The sequence below is a fragment of the Phasianus colchicus genome, chromosome 15 (assembly GCF_987193195.1).
Source record: "Phasianus colchicus chromosome 15, bPhaCol1.hap1.1, whole genome shotgun sequence".
NCBI lineage: Eukaryota > Metazoa > Chordata > Aves > Galliformes > Phasianidae > Phasianus > Phasianus colchicus.
This window is the reverse complement of record NC_143450.1, coordinates 14,196,442-14,214,714: the sequence shown is the minus strand read 5'-3', so window position 1 is coordinate 14,214,714 and position 18,273 is coordinate 14,196,442. Positions and strand designations below refer to the sequence as shown.

The window sequence follows — 18,273 nt, the reverse complement described above, 5'->3', positions numbered from 1 at the left end:
TCAATTTTTAATGTGTTTTAAACAAAGCTAAGACTTTTTATTAGAAAAATCTACCTAACAAATATATTCAAGATAGGAGAGGTTTGGCACAGCCATCCTGAGGCAGAGTGCCATCAAGAGAGCCCAGCAGAAGGCAGATAGCAGAGAATGCATGGCTACAAGAGGATTGAGACTGCAATGAGATGGGACCAAACTGCTGCTCCACTGCACAGGCAGACAAACAACTGCAACACGTTCATTGCTGTAACAGCAGCATTCCTCTGTAAAATGAGAGCCCTAGAAAGAAACCCAAGAGGATGAATGGATTCTGAGACATCATAATGTAGTAACGTTTGATCAGACAACCAGGATTGCTGCCCACTCAGCAACACAAAGCATTGCAGTTCTCAGCACCTATTAACTTCATCCATATTAATAGCAAGTCAAGGGCAATTTCTCAGGTCATTATTCAGCTACTGCTGCTACCAGTTACATCAGACGCTGCCATGTGAAGCGACCTGGATGTGCTGACCTACCAGAGAAGGATGTTTTCAAAATGTCACTGCTTGCCACATGCAAAGACCTATTCAAAACCCCCATGGCACTTTAGAGCACACCGTCATTGAGATTCTTCAGGAGATGAAAGGAGGGGGAAAAGAAACCAGGCAGAGGAAACAAGACCATGAGATAATGGAAGATAATTCATATTTATTTTGAAATTAATAAAATCTACATCACCACGTGAGCCTTCTCCCTCTCCTGATTTCCCTGTGAAGGGGATATTGGAGAGGTACTGGGATGTGTATCCCAGAGGAGCTGCTCCAGGGCATACCACATTTCTGAGTCTCATACTGACACAGCAGACACCTTAAGCACCACCAACAATGGCATGCCCCTTCATACACAACAGGAAAAAACCTCTTGACAGAAAAACAGACATGGACACGAAGTGCACGGATATCTGGTATTGTAAATTCAAATTGAAGCAGTAAAGAGAAGCTACTATGAGGCTTTTTTTTTTTCAGGTTACTTTTAGGACTGAGCAAGCCTCACGTGTGACTCATACTTGAGATAATATTTTAGGAAGGATTCTTTTCTTTAAATAATCACCTCAACTTTCACAAAGCTATGATTATTGAAGAAATGTTGAAGTATTACAATTTCCAAAAAAAAAATTGTTTTGTTTTTTTTTTTTTGTTTTAAATTTGACAACCTGTACTGGGCAGACTCTGCCCTGTGGAGCAAAGCCCATGGAAATGCATCATGTTCCAAGGACAACTGCCTTAAGCCCAGCAGTGCTGGGGCAAGTGGCCCACATCCCACCAGGCTCTGCAAGCAGGAAGCACTGCAGGGGATGAGGATGAGCTCCAAGGGCTCTGCTCACACCTCCTCCCACTGCTGGGTCCTCCAGCACCACTGCCCTCCCTTCCTTGCACAGCCAGCCCACAGCACCACAGAGGTTTGCGAGAAATCTTCTACCTGCAGAACTACCAGCTCTGGGGCTGAGATGAAACCCATTCCTAACCCCCTCACCATCCAGACTGTGATTAATAATTCTTCCCCTTGAAAGCACGGCACATTGCTGGGCAGGCAAGCCAAGCCAGATGGTCTGTGCACACACAGAGCTGGAACAAGTGACTGCACAAAAACTCACAGATTAAAGGAAAAGCAAAGATGCAAACCAGGCTTTTAATCAAAGAACCTGTAGAAAAAAATATAGAGCATAGTTTTTAACCCACTAACAAGCACTGCAGTTCCAAGAGCAGAGACTTTATACCCTCCACATGGGATGGGGGTCTCTGGAGACATGCAGCCAGTGGAGGGCAGGATCCCCACAGCCACTGAAGCAAGCAATGAAACAGTTCAGTTGCCTGCCCACCACATAGCCTCCAGATGCATTCTTTTTAGCAAGAGCTCCCTGAAATGCAAGGGACACAACCCCCAAGACAACGAAATTCATATTACTACCTGCAAATTTTCACATGGGACTTCATACCACGCTCCCTGTTGGGGAACAAATACTTTGAAAAATAATTATAGGTCCTTTGTAATGCAATCATTTAGAGGGATCAGTCTGAGTTCACAATTTGCATTAAGTTTCTTCCACTTTCAACTTGTTCCATTGTTTCAAAATAGTGTTTCTGTGCTTGATAGAAAAGCACACGTTTTCAAGAAATAAGTTTACTACTGTGCCAGAGCACACAGTTCAAAACTTTTGAATCTGAAGCTTCACCAGCTTCTTCCTGGGCTGAGATCCTCTTGTAATTGCAGGAAAGCACTGGGGAAAGGAGACTTGCACAAGCCAAAATGAAAGTTAGCACTCCTGGTGTTTATTTAGTCAAAGTTATTTTTACTTAAAAAGCCCAAGCAGCCCCAGGCATTGCTTATGGAATTCAAAACAAAAGACACAAATAAATAAACAAAAAGTTAGAAAATGACTGGAGAAAGTTGTTACCCAACACCAGCTCCAGCTATCAGCACTCTGGGCAGTGGGCACCCACCCCACACTGACTATTGGATCATCACAGGTGCATCTCTGGCCTCTGCAGCTTTGACACACTGAAATACTCTGCCTTTAACCAGAAGTGAGCTTAGGAGCAAGAAAGCATTTGCTTATAGGAACACATTTAGAGTACAGTGGCTATCATATAATTGAATCACTGCAGAGAAGGCCAAAATGATCATGCTCTTTCTCCCACTGGGTCTAGCAGTGCTATGAACACAGCAACCCTTCCACCTCTGCAAGCAGTGAGACACCAGCAGCACCCAGCACCCCTTCAGCTGCCAGCCACCAAGCAGCAGAGTTCACATGGCTGAGAACAGTCAGAACCAGCTGGAACACTTTTTTAATCCTTGGACTACTTCATAAGGCCTCACATGTGGCTCTTCTGTTGCAAGAGATGACAAATTTTGATGTTTGAAGGATATCCATCTCCCTCACAACTCTGGGCTTGCCCATTGCTTTCATTTGATGATGCCTGGAGCTTTTTGCCTGATCAAACCACTTTATCATCATTATCATGGACAGCAGACAAGATTTATGCTGCTTTCAGTCTACAGCAAATGTTTATCAGCTTTTTCTACTCGAACTGACTTCAGTGACGCACACCAGATGCTATTTTGCATATTGTTATTAAACACAGAGTTTGAATAATCCCATCATACAAAACACCAAGCAGTACACACTACCCATGTTTTTGAATTCTCAGCTTCAGAATCCATTTCCTAAGCAGAGATACAGCCTGCAGAATGCATTCAGTTGTCAGGACAGAATATTAAGGTCTTTCTGTGAACAAGTTTCCCCCTTTGTGCCTGGCAGAGACATCAGAACCCGCTGGATTATTGCCACGCTCTGTCTTCCTCAGCAGGTTGGACAACACGAACGAAGCTGGTAAATAAACAATCCCCAGCAGGATGACACTTTGTGGAAAAACTCACAATCCATGCGAAACTGCAGAAGTGTGTGGGTGTGCACATACATTTCCATAAGCAAAAGCTCCACACACGCCTGCAGGCGGCTGCACACACTCACACACATCAGTACTCACATGGGAAGGCGAGGTTTGACTTATGAACTGCTGCTGCTATGAACTCCGGTCTGACAGTGGGCTATTACCAGCAAAGGAACAATATAGGCTTTCAGTACAAACAAGGTTGATGTTACCCTCGTCCAAAAGGACGATGTTTTCTTCTCTCGTTCCTCCCATGAGGTTGTGAGGATAAAGTCATTAAGTACTGGGAGATCAATGGGTGTAAAAAGGCAGAATAAAGCAAGCAGTCATGAAATCTGTTGTTAAGTGTTTTGTCTCTATAAACGTATCTATAAACAAGTGAGTTTTGACTAAGAATAAATATAAACAAGTGACTTGTTGAGCTTAGTTTCACACACCCCTTGTGCTGAATTAATAGCAAAATTTAAAAAAAAGCATTTTCCCCGTGTTTTCAACAGCTTATCTGTTAGAACCATTTGTATAAAAGCTCTTGTTTTATGGATCAGCTTTATTATCATTTCCTTATATTTAGCAAGGCTCAGTACATTTGGTAATATTCAGCTCCAGCTGTAAAATGTTTACAGCAGTCACCCAGAGCCTTCTCATGTTGTTTCAATATATAGCAGAGAAGCTAAAATGAACTCGTCAGTTGAGAATGAACTATTTGTTTAATTGAAAAACAATACAAGTGAGTCACTGATATTTCAATAAGTACAAACATTCAAATCAATCACATTTAATTCATGCATCATTGATCAGAAGTAGGAATCATCAGCAACAAGTTTTATCAGTAAAGGATGAACCCACCTGCAATCAGAAAACATTTGGCCTAAGGGATGTATGTATACAAATGCTACTGAGTCAGTTTGACTTCAGTACCTGCTTGTAGCTAAGCATGCATGTAAATGCTTCCTCGAAGTCTGCATGCATCTCCAGCTGTCTAATGAGGAGGGGAAGGATGAATTTAGAAATTGGAAGTCCTTAATATAGTATCATTAGGTTCCTGTACTCCATGTTTAGAAGCCATTTATTAAAGGAATGACTGTGGTTTTGTTGAGTGCATTGAAGAGGGGCCAGGAAACCACAGTGGAGCCAGCACACATGGCAACGCTCTGCTCCAGCCCCTCTGCATCCTCCATCACATGCAGCATCCCTGAGCAGCTCCACGCTCTGCACGTGGCCGTGCTGCCCCACCACCATCACCTGTGCACAACAGGATTCTGTACCTGCTGAAAGTAAACAGTGCTGCAGCAACCACAGCATTTATGACAAAGCACATCCAACGTTTGGAAAGCGATTTTTAGCATCTGGAAAAATAAGTGTTGGGGGGTTGTTTTAATTGACAGCAAAGACCATTTGAAGCCACAACACGATTTCCAAAAGCACTCAAAAATTTTAGAAAGCCCACTGTAGAAGTAGCCAACAGTTTTATGGCAGCCCTGATACGCATACAGTACCACCATGCATCTCCCATTACAAACACTTCCCTTCTGCCCCAGAGAAAAAAACAACAAAAATCACTCTTCTCTGAGAAGGATTCAGAAAATAAATAAATCTCTTTAAAAAGCACTCTGTCCAATGACCCCCATTACATGTTTATTCCCAGTCAAAAAAAACAGCTGCCTAGAACAGGTTGGGATGACAAAATGGGTACAGTGCAAATCCACTATGGGGTAATCCATGAATCTATGGCAGAAAGTTCTATTAACTCTGGGGAAAAGAAGTCTATTCCCTCTAGTACATGCCAAGCATGTAAGAATGTATTGCTCATTAGCATTCAAGTAATCATCCCAGATGATTTATTGCACGTTTATGAAAAATGAATCTTCAGTGTTACCCAAGAGTTTCACATTAGTGCCTTATTTGCCTGTCCTAGCAAAAAACTGCTTCATCAGCCACATCCGTGGTTGGGAAGGGTGACATCCAATGGCCTGAGAACCCTCTGGGGACTTGCTTTTTCATAAGTGCATAACCTCGCTACTTATTCAAGACCTGAAGCACAGCTAAATTCTTGATCTTTCTCTTCCCAGAAAAGCCCCATGAATCTGCAATGTGCAATTCAGAGAAAACCCAAGGCAGGAGAGAGACAGATGTATTTATCATGCACAGATGATGTAGGAAGGAGAAAAAAATACTGTCATCAGTGCCTTACTGACTACAAAATAAGGAACAGCAATTAATCAGCAGGAGTACACTCTGAGAGGAAATATCGATTGAATTTGGAGAAACTTTGGTATGCTGAAGGAACAGTTCCTCTGCAAAGGTAACCAGAAAAGTTTCTGTAAATTAGAATGGCACCCAGCCAGCCCACAGCCGGTCTGAGTGCTGCTGCAGGAAACGCAGCAGAAATGTGCAACAGACTCACGTTGGTTTTAAAGAGTAATTTAAATACATTAGTAAATCAATGACATCGGCAGTTTGATGGACTATGATGGAGCAGTCCCTCATCTGAAACATCATCTTTAAAACCTGCAAAGCTCTGGCAACTGAGCTGTTACAACTTTACCATGTTGTTTTTGGTGGGTTTTTTTTGTTTTTTTTTTTAAACTTTATCTTCCCTCTCCCACCCCTCAAACAGCTTCTAGTGTTATTCCAGGTTACACTGACAAGAGGTTTCTCTCCTGCTGGACTGGCCCTCAAGCCCTCTGGACTCCCCAGTGTCACATCAGAGTGAGAAAGAAGAAAGGCTTTATTTGGCCCTTCTTGGCCATGGAGAGGCAGGAGATGTCAGCAACATGGCTGAGGAGCAGCTCTGCTCTAAGAATGTACAGATACAGGCTCAGAAAGGAGACAGTCACTTCTGTTGATGAAAAGCACTAACTTATTTCTTTCCTTTTACCTGACTGGCACATACTCACATCTGGTGGGGTGTTAGTCACCCTGAACTTAAAATAGGAAACAGTGGTTGACATTTAGAGAAAAGCAAGACATTTTTGCCCCAGGAAGTGCTCCACAGGGTCATATGAAATGATCACATCTTTCAGCACCAAGTCCTACCTCTCTGAAAATCTGACCTCAGGCAAACCCAAGCGCTGCTGTGGAAGAAGCTACAATCAACCAGGAGATGTGCAAGTCTGCCCACCTGTCAGCCCGGAGTACATTCTTGATGGGACTTCTGTCAGGTTGGGCTTCACCATTGCAAGGGTGAAGAAAGAACAATCTCCCTGCCTCAAGAACATCTACAGAGTTACCTTGTTGTCTTCTTCAGTAATAAACTGCTCTTTGCTAAGGTCATCCTTCATCTACACAGTAAATAAAACTGTCAACTGAAGTGAGTTCCTGTCTCTCAGCAGTCAAGCAATACAATAAAACTCAAAATAATGTATTTAAACAACGATTTTGAGAAAGAATGCAAACCTTAAGGAAGTTTTCATATAATCATTGCCTCTCAGTTAATCAACATAAAAAGTGATTTAGGAGATACGGTTTATAGGGCTGATACTCAGATCATCTTTAGAGACAAAAAAAAATCAAGACCTCATCATAACCATTGATTCTGTCTCTCTCCACTTAACACCTAAAGAACATTTCAAGTTAAAAAACTGCAGCTTCAAGAAACAAAAACAATCCTAAAGATTGCCTGTTTAATTTTAATTCTATTACGTAGGTAACCTTACTGCTGTCAAGCAACATTTCTCACCTATTTAAGAAGGAATTCAATTGGAAATGCTAAGGTATTTTCAGCATGCTATTTTTATCTAGAGGAAAATAACCCATTAGATGCATGCAAACAGTAAAAACATACTTGCTAGAAAAAATCGAGTTTATTTCTACCATACCTGCCATACATCAACCAGACACGATAACATGTCTTTCCAGAAGAACGAGCCCAACTGAGACAGCTGTAGTGAGCTCACATGGACTTCTATAGTCTAACTCCAGAGTTTTAGTTGCCTAAAATACAAGGCTTGGGTTTCTCCAATACATTCACAAATCATATTGTTTAGAGAGGCAAAACAGGTAGAAATGCTGTTCCCTTTTTGTTGTGATTCTCACTAAGACCACGTAGTCCTACACCAGTCAGAACGCAATGATTCAGCTGCCAAAGCAAGTGTTTACCTCTCCCAATGTTTGGATGGCGATTTACATAAACACAAAAACAAATCCCACATTGTCTGAAATCAGACTCCAGCTCTGCCTCAACAAGAAGGGTACAACCCACATCAGACTGACCCAACCCAGCTCCAATTCCACAGGGCTTTCAGTTCTTTCATTTCCTTCTCACTGGAGTGGCAACAGCTTGTCCCATTTCTGGAACAAAGAGTAGGAGAGATTGAAACATTTACAAGAAGCTCACATCTATCTTTCTAAACCCAAACACTCAAAAATTGTAACTGTGAACCCTCTCCCAGATCATGGGATTTTGAAAGATGTTACCTTCAAAATTATGGATTATATACTATGATGTTCTCCATTTTAAAATATTTAGATAGAAAACCAAGTTTTTATCAACAGTTAACCACTAGTGGAAAAAAAAAAACTCATCCCATATTTATGTGATTCCTGGAGGCTGAACTTTAAAAATAGTCCAACCATTACAATTCATCACATGTAAATTTATGGGATTTGGCAACTATGTCAATGTCTCCAGGGATGATGGAAGAGGAGGAGAGCTCTTGGCTAAATGGGTTAAACGTTCTTTTATTTTTTTCATCTTTTATTTATTTACTATTTCTTTAGTAAATAGAAGGAGCACGCTGAAAGTGATTTCTTAAAGAAGCCCATTGATTCATTCTGAGTGCTACGGAGACATGTTCTTACCAGTACCCCACACTAAGAATTCTGACACTCATTCAACAAAACTAGGTGCATTCTGCAGAAAGACAAACTAGAAAATAAAAATACATTTTTTTCCCTGAAAAACATGTCCTTTCTAAGACTATTGCCCACAGCAAGTTAGGAGTGAAAAGTCAGGTTTAATAAGAGTACAGGAGAAGAGCAGTTTCAGAGTAGCTGTTCATTTTCTTGTTTTGTTAAAGGCAGAGAGAATCCCATGGGGGGCAAAAAAAGTGCAGTAATTGGTGGTTGCATTCTGTTTTTCCAAACAGAAAAATTAATCTTTATCAATTTTACAAATCAAGAGAGGACAGGTGGAAGGAAGATTATTACTCTTTGCGTTTGTTTCCTTATTCTAAAATGTAGAGTAAGAGAAATGACAACAGTTCCTACCTAGCACAAACACCTGCTGTTCCAGACACGGTCAGTGCTACAGCCCAGCTTTGCTTCTGGGAGTTCAGCCGCATCTTTGCTTTGTAATTCCACAGTGCTGGCTGACAGCTATTATTATTTTGTGCCTTTGCACCAGAGCTTACAAACTCCAGTCTGTGCAGGCATGCAGCACGGTGAGCCCCGAGGAGGCCCAGCAGCAGAAGGCTGCCAGCATCACACACTGCCCTGCAGCACAGCTTTGCTATCGGTCACACCTGGCAGTCCGTGTGCAGCCCCACCAGAAGCTGTGATCTGCAGAGGCTTTCAGACACGGCTGTCAGAAGATCCTTCCTCTTGCATGCCAGTAACTGAAACTGATCTGCAATTTACGCTTCGCTGTGTACCAGACTCCTACTCCTGAGGAATATTTACCATCCAAAAACAAAAATACTGCCATAAGGTGTGAATAACATCAAGTCTTTTGTTTAAGAGGAAATACTGTGACTGGCTGATATTTTCCAACACTGCAATAATTTTATAAACACCTACTAACAGAGCAACTTCCACCATATGATCGTGGCTCTCAGGCCTGCCACCCCCAGCACTGCTCCAAAATGAGCACAAAGGCTCAGAAGAACCCAACACAGCACTGCTTTGGTCACAGCATTCATTCTGGTCATTCTGGTGGCCAAACTGGAAAAAGTCAGATGGCTACAATTGTTTGCTTCCTTTTTTTTCCTCCAGATTAACTTGGATATTGAGAAGTTTACACTATTGGCCCTAACACAGATGCCCCTGTTTGTTGCAGGGCAGTTGGCCTTCAAGAGTCCCCTCCAACACAATTCTACAACTCCAATTTCATTGCCTAATCTCCATGACTGTTCCTCCATGGGGTTTGGGGAGATTAATACATGCAAGAGCAATGCAGAGTTTTTATAGCACGTTACAACATCTATCTTTTGAAAACGTATTTGAGAGAGAGGGATCACACAGAATATTACTACAGAGGGAAGTCTAACACTTTCTATTATACCTAGAACACACTGCAATAGGATAATTCTAGGGTGCAGCAGCAAACAACTGCAGTTTGGTACACGCATTTGGAATGAAAATACAGATAGTTTTTTGTTTCCTGTCAAACAACCCAGTTAATCTCAGCGTTAAAGCCAGTTGTCATAACATCCACTTACAAGGTTTGCATCCATTATTTATCCACCAGAAAAGGAACTATAACCAAAAAGAAATAGAAAATACTGTATAGAAAGGCTGTTTATGCTTAGATCTTTTTACTCATAACACAATGGAAAGCACAACAAAATGGCAGGTAGCAAGGTCTTAAGCTATGCAGAGTAAGGGTCTGCTTAGATATAGAAGCAGAAGGCACAAAAATAAATTGAATGAAAAAAGAAAGCTGCTTACCTTCAGAAAGCATCAGGTACACAGGAATCTCCAACAAAACCCCCTTCCATCCACTGCCAACCCTTAAATGAGGTCTGGAAAAGGGTGGATCCTGGCTCCTCCCCTCCTGGTCACTCAGGTGTATGCAATCACCTGGGCTGGCCTTGCTTCCCACCAGGTGCTCAATCACTGGTTCAAACTGTGACTTAATATTCCCCACACACTACTGCTGTTTACTCCATACACATTAAGTTAAATTCCACAATTAGAAGCATAAATAAATCCCGGAAGTTTGTGTTCGTATCAGGAGATGCCATTATTTCACCACTGAGAATAAATTTAGCCCAGTGAAGACACTGACCACAAGAAGCCCATGTATCATGTCAGCATTGGGGTCCCTGCTGCAGCCTTGCAACACAGCCTTTTCAAAGACAGCACTGCTACCTGTCTGAGCAGATGGGGCACTCATGCAATGCTGCTCTGTTCACCATCCCCTTCCTCTGCTCTGCCACAGGCACTTAGCTGGCACAATGACTTCATGCTGTGTCTAGAGCCAAGAAAGCTCCTTAAAGCATACAAAGCTCCGTCATCCCAGAGATAGTTTTGGCTGCTACAGAGCTTGCTTATCCCAGATAAATTTCTGAACTCCTTTCCTACCTTTTTACCTACAGAAGAAGAATACCACTTTGAGGATAGCAAAAACAGTCAGCAAGCCACGTTGGCACGTGCCTTTAGTTACACTTTATATGTCAGCCAGTATTAACATTTCTGCCTTACCTTTGTACAGGGTATCTGCATCCTCAATTGGAAGCTGCTTCTTGGCAGCTGCTCTGCGATAGACCACGTGTGTTCTGCCTCCTTCCTCCTCCTCCTCACGAGTCCCCTTCTCCAGAGGTTCAATGAAGAACTCGTCCTTGTCTGTGCGAATCATGCCAGCCTGGAGGAACAGGGCAGAGATCGAACATTTTGTGTTACTGCACACATAGCTGACACTGTGAGTAAATAGTTACAGTATGCTCAAGCACACATTAGTGTCCTCTAGAGAGCAATTAGGATGCAGAGAGGAAGCCAGGTGAATTCTTTATTAGAGCAAAATGAAGTTCCATTTCCCCAACTTGACAAGAAAGGACAAAAGGTAAAACCTGAACCAAAGGGATTTCTCCTTAAACCAGGTGAGCGAAGCGTCTGAGAATCTGTCTGGGAAATACCATCTCAATTAGAAACCAGCTACAATGCAAGTTAATATGACCTTGCCTATCTGTCAGCCACAGACTGCTCCAGTGCCTCCTATCTGCTAAACAGAGGATCAGGTCAGTGCTGTAAGCTGGTCTTGATGGGCAGTTCCACAGCCAAAAACTGTAGTCAGCCTTTCTGTTCAGAAGCAGAACAGAAGTGCTACAGCTTACATGCAGGCAAATAAGAGCAGAGATTATTTTCCCCTTGACACAAAGGGTTGCACTGACAGAAAAAGAAGTAAAAGAACTCTTTCAAGAATTAGCCATAGCTCATTTTAAGAAAGGTGCCAGCTTTCTTACTTCTGCTAAGAGAGAAGAACCTATTCAGCCTGGAATGGCTGCCCTGATATGGAAAGCTGAGACATCTACACTGCTACAGAGCATCTCAGAGGAACATCATCCAAATGATCCTCAGCACTGAGCACAGCAGGGAAACCACCACAGAGACTGAACACTTTTAAGAAGTATTTCCATTGTTTTCATGCAGGTGGAAGAACTGGGCACCAGGGTGTCCCACACGTGTCTCCCACATGCAGCCCTGCCCAAGGGCAGAGGATACATTGGGCAGCAGCTCCCTGCAGAGCTGGTTGGCTTGAGTCCATTTTTCTGCATGTATTTACAAATCTGTTTTTGAGAACTTCAAGTGGCAAAAAGTTAGAATGTAAATTGAAAGTCTTACTGTTAATATGGAAAACTTTAAACTGTTATAGAGAGAAAGCCAAAATGACCTTCAGAAGAACCTCCCTCCTCATCGCACTCCTTTCAACCCTGCCCACTGAGGACACCCAACTCACAGGCCTGGACTGGGAACTTCTGGATGTGATGACAGTTCTCAGGACCCCCAACCCTGCTAGGAGAAACTCGACCTCAGGCTTCCAGGAGAAGCAGTTTGACTGCCTCAAACTCAGTACCCTCACTTGAAACAAGCATCATCTAAAACACCCTCACCATATCGCAGCAGTAAAGTTCTCATACAACCCATATTTCTCCTTCTACAAGCAGCAAACTGCATTGCTACCACTATAAATACAGTCTGGCCTTTGGTTCACTCCTTGGAAAAATGTCAGGTTCATTTGTCATGTCTTAACTCACATTAGGCAAGATTTCCAGTCCCAGATTTCATGTATGTAATGTATACAGAAACAGATTGAAGAGGAAGGATTAAAGAAGCAAAATTATATCGAAGCAAGTTAAACCGATGCCATCCTGCCTGTATAGAGAGGAAACTGAATTTGAAATCCTGTCCTGTTTCTTCTTATCTAATTTAGATTCTGCATCAGGCACAAAAAAGGTGAGACAGGCTCAGCAGCTCAAGGCAGCTAAAACAAGCAAGTGCTCAACCCAGAGAGACAGCCACTGATATTCTGGAGTGTTTAAGGAATACATGACAATTTCAGAACTGAATTATCCTCTATTCTCCTTTTAATATTTATTTTACTTGTATATATACAAACATTTCTTCTGGTATTGGATCTTATATCCAGCAATGCTAAAGCCTTTTAATGAGAAATACACAACTAAAGATGGAGAAGGAACAGGCATTTGCATGCTCAGCTGCACAGCATACAGCATATGGCACGTGCCAGACACATGCCCAGGAGAAACACACGGACATCCAATGAAAGAATAGGATTTTGCTTTTAGCAAGTAAGATGCATTGTTGCAAACATGTTTATATATATTTCCAGACTTTTTAAACCTATTATTAAACCTTAGCAGCTAATGCCGATTCTTAATTGTTCATGCATTGTTTAAAATGCAGCCCATACCTGCAGGACGTGCAGAGGGATGTGCCAGTGAGAGCTTGGAGGACTTCAAACCTTCTAAGGAAATTACCAGGCAAACAACTTCTGTCAGATCTGATCTACTGCTGGCTTTAGAAGAACAACTTTTATAATTGCGTATATTTGGATCATAAATTATATATTTTTCTATAGATTCTATATTCTACACAGTTTTTCAAGTTGCCAATTTATTCTTGTATCTTAAGTTGAATTAAAAAAGAAAATATGGCTTTATTTAAGAGTTTAGGAAGAAAATTCATTGAGAGTTCAAGGCAGAGTTCCCACAATCCAAAGTTCAAGCCATCTGTGTAAGAACATACCCACAATTACACCAGACCCATTTATATGGCACTCCTGCATTTCTCCACCACGCACTTCCTTGCCAGTTCAAATGAGAGGTTTAACCTCTTTATGTTCATTTCTCTACCCCTTAACCACCATAACAGTCTTGTAGGATAAATCAGAAGGCTGACTTATGTTTTTTGCCAAGTGCTTTGAATTTGAAAAGCTCAGGATGAATTGCCTTACGATTTTGTTCTGATATAACTCAGAACATCTCAAAAAAAGTCACCAGGAAGCTGCAATTGCTTGCAGGCACCAGGTGTTGAGCAAATTTGTGCCTCCCTTTAACATTGGCTAGACTAAGAAGACTTGAGAACAATCTTGGGTTATCCTCCATTTACTTCAGGCAATGTGCAAGCAGAATTAAGCCTTTCAGTTCTCAGTCTCTTCAAGTTCTGGGCAGAGCAGCTCCCAGGAGCTTACAAGGAACTGCTACCAGCACTGCCCCAGTCTGTAATGCCCACTGCACATCCTGGCAATGCTGCTCACGCAGGGCTCAGGATCACACCCATGATCACACCCTGGCTGTTATACAGCCAGGAGCAGGGCCCAGCCTTTGTCCCATCAAGCCTTTACATCTTCCTCTTCTGGAGCTTCTAAGTTCAAACTAAAGTGAGTATGAGAATATTGCAAAATAATGATGGCAGCTGTGACTGTGTCCTGTGACTAATAAGAATACAAATTAATTGAAAATGCATTTGTCTTTGGAACACACTGAACTGTACCAAAGAGCCCATAAAATCCCACTATTTCCCAAAGCAGGACATCCCCAGGCCTTCCATCCAAGGGTTCCCAGAACCCAGCAGCAAATTACTCAAGTCAGGCACTGCTTAGCACTCATTAATATGCATTAAAGGCAGAAGACACTTAATCAAAAGGAAACTGCAGTTCAAAGAATCAAAACCTCTGCTAAGATTAGCAAGGCAGTTATTTAGAAGTGAAAGCCACTCAGGAAAAAAAACTCGTAAGGATGGCAGAGAGCGACTGCCCTGTCTAATTAAGACAAAGATTATATTGATAAGCCACAAATGAGTTCACAGCAACACACAGGGCTGGGATTAGGGCTCCACTAATCTCGTTGGGGAGCAATAGAGCTCCTGTGCCCCTGAAGACCTGCCAGGCTTTCAAGGACCAGAGGATCTACAGATACCCATAAGCGTGAGGATGGCAGGGACCCTTCCCTACCTGCCTAGCTATACAGGACAAGGCCACACCTCCCATGGGACCTGCTGCCCATCCCCACCAGCCAGACGTCCCAGCAGCTCTCCCTGCACAGCTTTGTTGGGGTGGGCCTCACCCTCAACACCCCAAACCCACTCACATTTCTGAAGGCATTCTTTAAAAGTCTAATTTGATAGAGAAACTGCCTGGTATATTTAGGATCTACAGAAAACCCCGAGTTTTAGAGCTTTACCTCCTGTGGCTAATTAAATGTGCACTCAGTGAGCAACTTAATTGTCTCCTCATTCCCATTCCCATCACAGCTCCTGTTCTAGGCTGTAATGAAGCAACCCATCTAACTGCTGCTTCAGGACTCCAGAGCTTCAGCCTATCCTGTAACAGCAAGTTTAATTAATGTTCATTTTCTTCCTCATTAGTACTGCTTTACAAAGTTTCTCATTGCCACATAAAGGCAGATTTACTTCCCAATCTCCAGGCATGTGATACAGATATGAAGCTAAAATTAAATGTGACCAAACCTGAAATTAATAATAATTATTAAAAAATCTAAGTGTTTGTTTATTTAATTAAATCTATAACCTACAAAACCAGAGTGTTTCACAGAAAATGTATTTCTGTAAATAGAGAGTTCTGGGTTTTTTTTGGGGGGAGTATTTGATTCTGAAAAAGTAATTGCCACATAAGGCAGAATTTGGTTCTACCTGTGCAGAGCCAAATCCTAAATACAGCCCTGAACTTCATGGAATCCTCCCTGACACCAAAGGGAGGTTTGGACTATGTGACCGTTGAGCTGAGTGCTTGGTTAGCAGCCTGCACTCCCTATGATGTCAATGAATCCTCCAGAGGGGAATTTGCAGTATGGTATCCTCCCAGCAATCGATTCTCAGAGAAGCAGGGACAGGAGATTTGCATTTCACTGTACAGTTGCCAGAAAACATTCTGTAAATGACTCAAAAGAGAAAATATTTATATTTGCAGGACAACAGATCAGACAGGGACTTATTCCACTTCTATATCAATGTGTCTGTACTCTAAACATACTTCATTGCTTTACATTTGACTAAAATTGGAACTAATATGGCACTTTCAGCAGAAAATCAGAAAGCAAATTGAATGTGTTGTTTTTATTTATGATCCTTCTCTGGGTCTTAGAGCTGCAGGAATGGGCTTCTTCCAAACAGTAACAGATGTGTCCTCCCAGCACTAAGTACAGAAATGTTGTTAGTTCAATTGCATTACAATGGACCTGAGACATAAAGATCTCAGATGACTGGAGCGAGATCACTGAGGAAGCCTGGGTATAACCAAGGACACAGCACAGACCTTCCAAACTCATTCCATCCTATATGGGATTTCTCAGCATTTCCAGTTCTGCAATTTATTTATTCTCAATCATGAAGTATATTGATTTAGGAGCAGGCATGCTTGGCATTTTGTTTCTATTTAGATTCATTTATGTAGACAGTAATTACAAAAGAACCTTATGTCATGTTTACATTGGATTCTTTGAGAACATGCCTTGACTCACTGAAGCACTGCACAGCTAATCCACTCTGCTCTGACGAAGTTGCACCAAAGCCTTGGAAGATGGTGCCCCTCGCTGTGCTGTGTGCTGCTGCTCTCCTACACTGCACTCATTTGTTCAGTCCCAGGCAGGACGTAGAAAGGCAAAAAGAGAAAAAGATTTAATTGAATATGTTTTTCTTACTGTCACTCTACAAGGACTATTTTTCAGCTTTTATTTCCAAGTCAACTTGTGATTAAGTTGCTTTATTTTCCACATTTCCTCAGAATAATTATGTATACAAAGAAGAGTTGCATAGATAGCTTGAGAGAGAAGCAGAGCTGTATGAAAACTGCATGTTTCTTAGTGCCCCTATTCATCCTCTGCAGAATGGAGTTAAGGTCACATTTTTAATGCATTTGGGACCTACTAATGAAAAGCAGCACGCAGAAGAGCCATTTATACTGAGTGCTTTCATGACAGTCTACTTTCTCACAGTCCTTGTAGCACAAGGGGGAAACATAGGGGCATAAGGAATATAGAAGTACAGAAATATGGGTCTGTATGCTTCCACTGCTACTGAAAATAAAGTTTTGTCTGTGGAGCCCAGCTCAGTCCCAACACTTTTGCAGGTGAGATTAATAGCAGCAGTGAGACAAATTTGCAGCCAATATAACCCGATGCTAACAGACATGCGTTAGTTTATAGTAGATGAGAATCTGGACTCAAACCTTGCATATGAATGCCATAACTCATTTTGAGAATTTAAAGGGAGGATTTGAGGTTTTTGAAGAGATGCAGCCATGGGACAGCCTGTCCCTCTGCCCCACAGCATCTGCCCCTGCACTGCCCGCTGCTCCCCTCTGAATCCTGGCACCAGGGAGGGAGGCTGTGTTTCCAAAGTTTAACCACAGGTAAACATGGCTTTATGCAAAGAGTGTCTGAAGCAGACACAGCCTGCAGAAATGCAACAGAGCCTCAGGAGCGGAGAGAACCCAGCAGGATGCTGCAGCTGTGCAGTGACACAGCATTGCTCCTTTGGCAGGTTTTGGCTCTACCTTTCTGATGCTTCCAGGACCATCAGCTCCAAAGAGCTAAGCTGCCAGGCCTGATACAATTCTGGAGCTTTTTTTTTTGCTTTTTTTTTTTTTTTTTGCTTTTTTTTTTTTTTTAAACAGAGACCAGCAGTTTTTTAGCTAAAATAATGTTCCAGCAAGAGCATTTTGGAAAAGACTGTAGGTCTGAGGTCCCCAGGTACGTGTAATTCCAAACGAGAAAGAGGTGAGTTATTAAATAGCTGTTAAGGATGAAAATGATAAATGTGGCAGATCTTGCTGACTCAGGGGATTGTAAACTTGATTGCTGTTGTTGCAAGCAGGGAATAGTAAGTGCGGTTCCCTGCAACAGAGTTTCTCAATTTTAATCTTTCAGAGGGGAAAAGCGTGAATACTGAGTCCACGAATTTGCTAACAGCAAAATCCAAACGGATTAACTTTTCCACTTCAACACAAGGAGCCATTTGAAATAAAGCATTTCTGAGGTCACTCTGACAAAACACAAAGTTGAGTTCTACCCTCAGCAATAAAAATGAATTGCTATTCGGCAAGAAAACAAAACCAATCCAACTGGAGAGCTCTTCAACTCAAATTCTCACAAAATGGGGTGGCTGCTACACAAGTTTCTTTTAAAAATATATTTCCTTAAGGCACAAATCACCACACACTGAAGCCAACGGGTGTCACATCCATAAATCTCAAGGCCAGGATTCATAAATGGGTTCATAAATATTCAAGCAGTTTAGTCTGACCTTCTATGTGAGACAGGCCAAAGACTTTCACCAGAGCCTCACTGCAGCCTCCCAAAAACAGACACCATCCAGAATGCAGCAGGGCTGGATCAGGTCCATCAATGGGTGGGAAACAGAGTCTAAGTCTTTGCTATAAGTAAACAAGATAAAAGACCAAACACTGGAGGGAAAGGATTTACTGTATTTAAATATATATTTACTATATTTTTATATATATATATACTTCAAAATTTATACATATAATTCATTTGAGCAGAAACTTCACATTTAAGATAAGATTACTTTAATGCTTACAAATATCCTGACTTTTCCCTGTAGAAGATGTCCCTGCAACCATTTCATATTCCCAACAAGCTGCTGAATGCCAACTCCAGGGCAGCTTGCTGCTGAAGCAGGGCCACCC

The 18,273-nt window shown here is 41.9% G+C and overlaps 1 protein-coding gene and 1 long non-coding RNA gene across 4 annotated transcripts in view; both read right to left on the bottom strand.

Annotated features, from left to right (window-relative positions):
- The window catches only part of LOC149915915 (uncharacterized), a 39,353-nt gene extending 28,567 nt beyond the window's left edge, over positions 1–10,786 (bottom strand). The window contains exon 1 of the long non-coding RNA XR_016471488.1: positions 10,038–10,786. This is a non-coding gene — a long non-coding RNA (uncharacterized LOC149915915). The remainder of the gene's footprint in view (positions 1–10,037) is intronic.
- Positions 1–18,273, bottom strand: part of ADAMTS2 (ADAM metallopeptidase with thrombospondin type 1 motif 2) — a 224,652-nt gene that overhangs the window by 94,733 nt on the left and 111,646 nt on the right. For all 3 annotated transcript variants that reach the window (XM_031598314.2, XM_031598312.2, XM_031598313.2), the window contains one exon: positions 10,794–10,953. In XM_031598314.2, coding sequence (XP_031454174.2) covers positions 10,794–10,947 — 154 coding nt within the window. In that variant the 5' untranslated portion in view covers positions 10,948–10,953. The remainder of the gene's footprint in view (positions 1–10,793; positions 10,954–18,273) is intronic.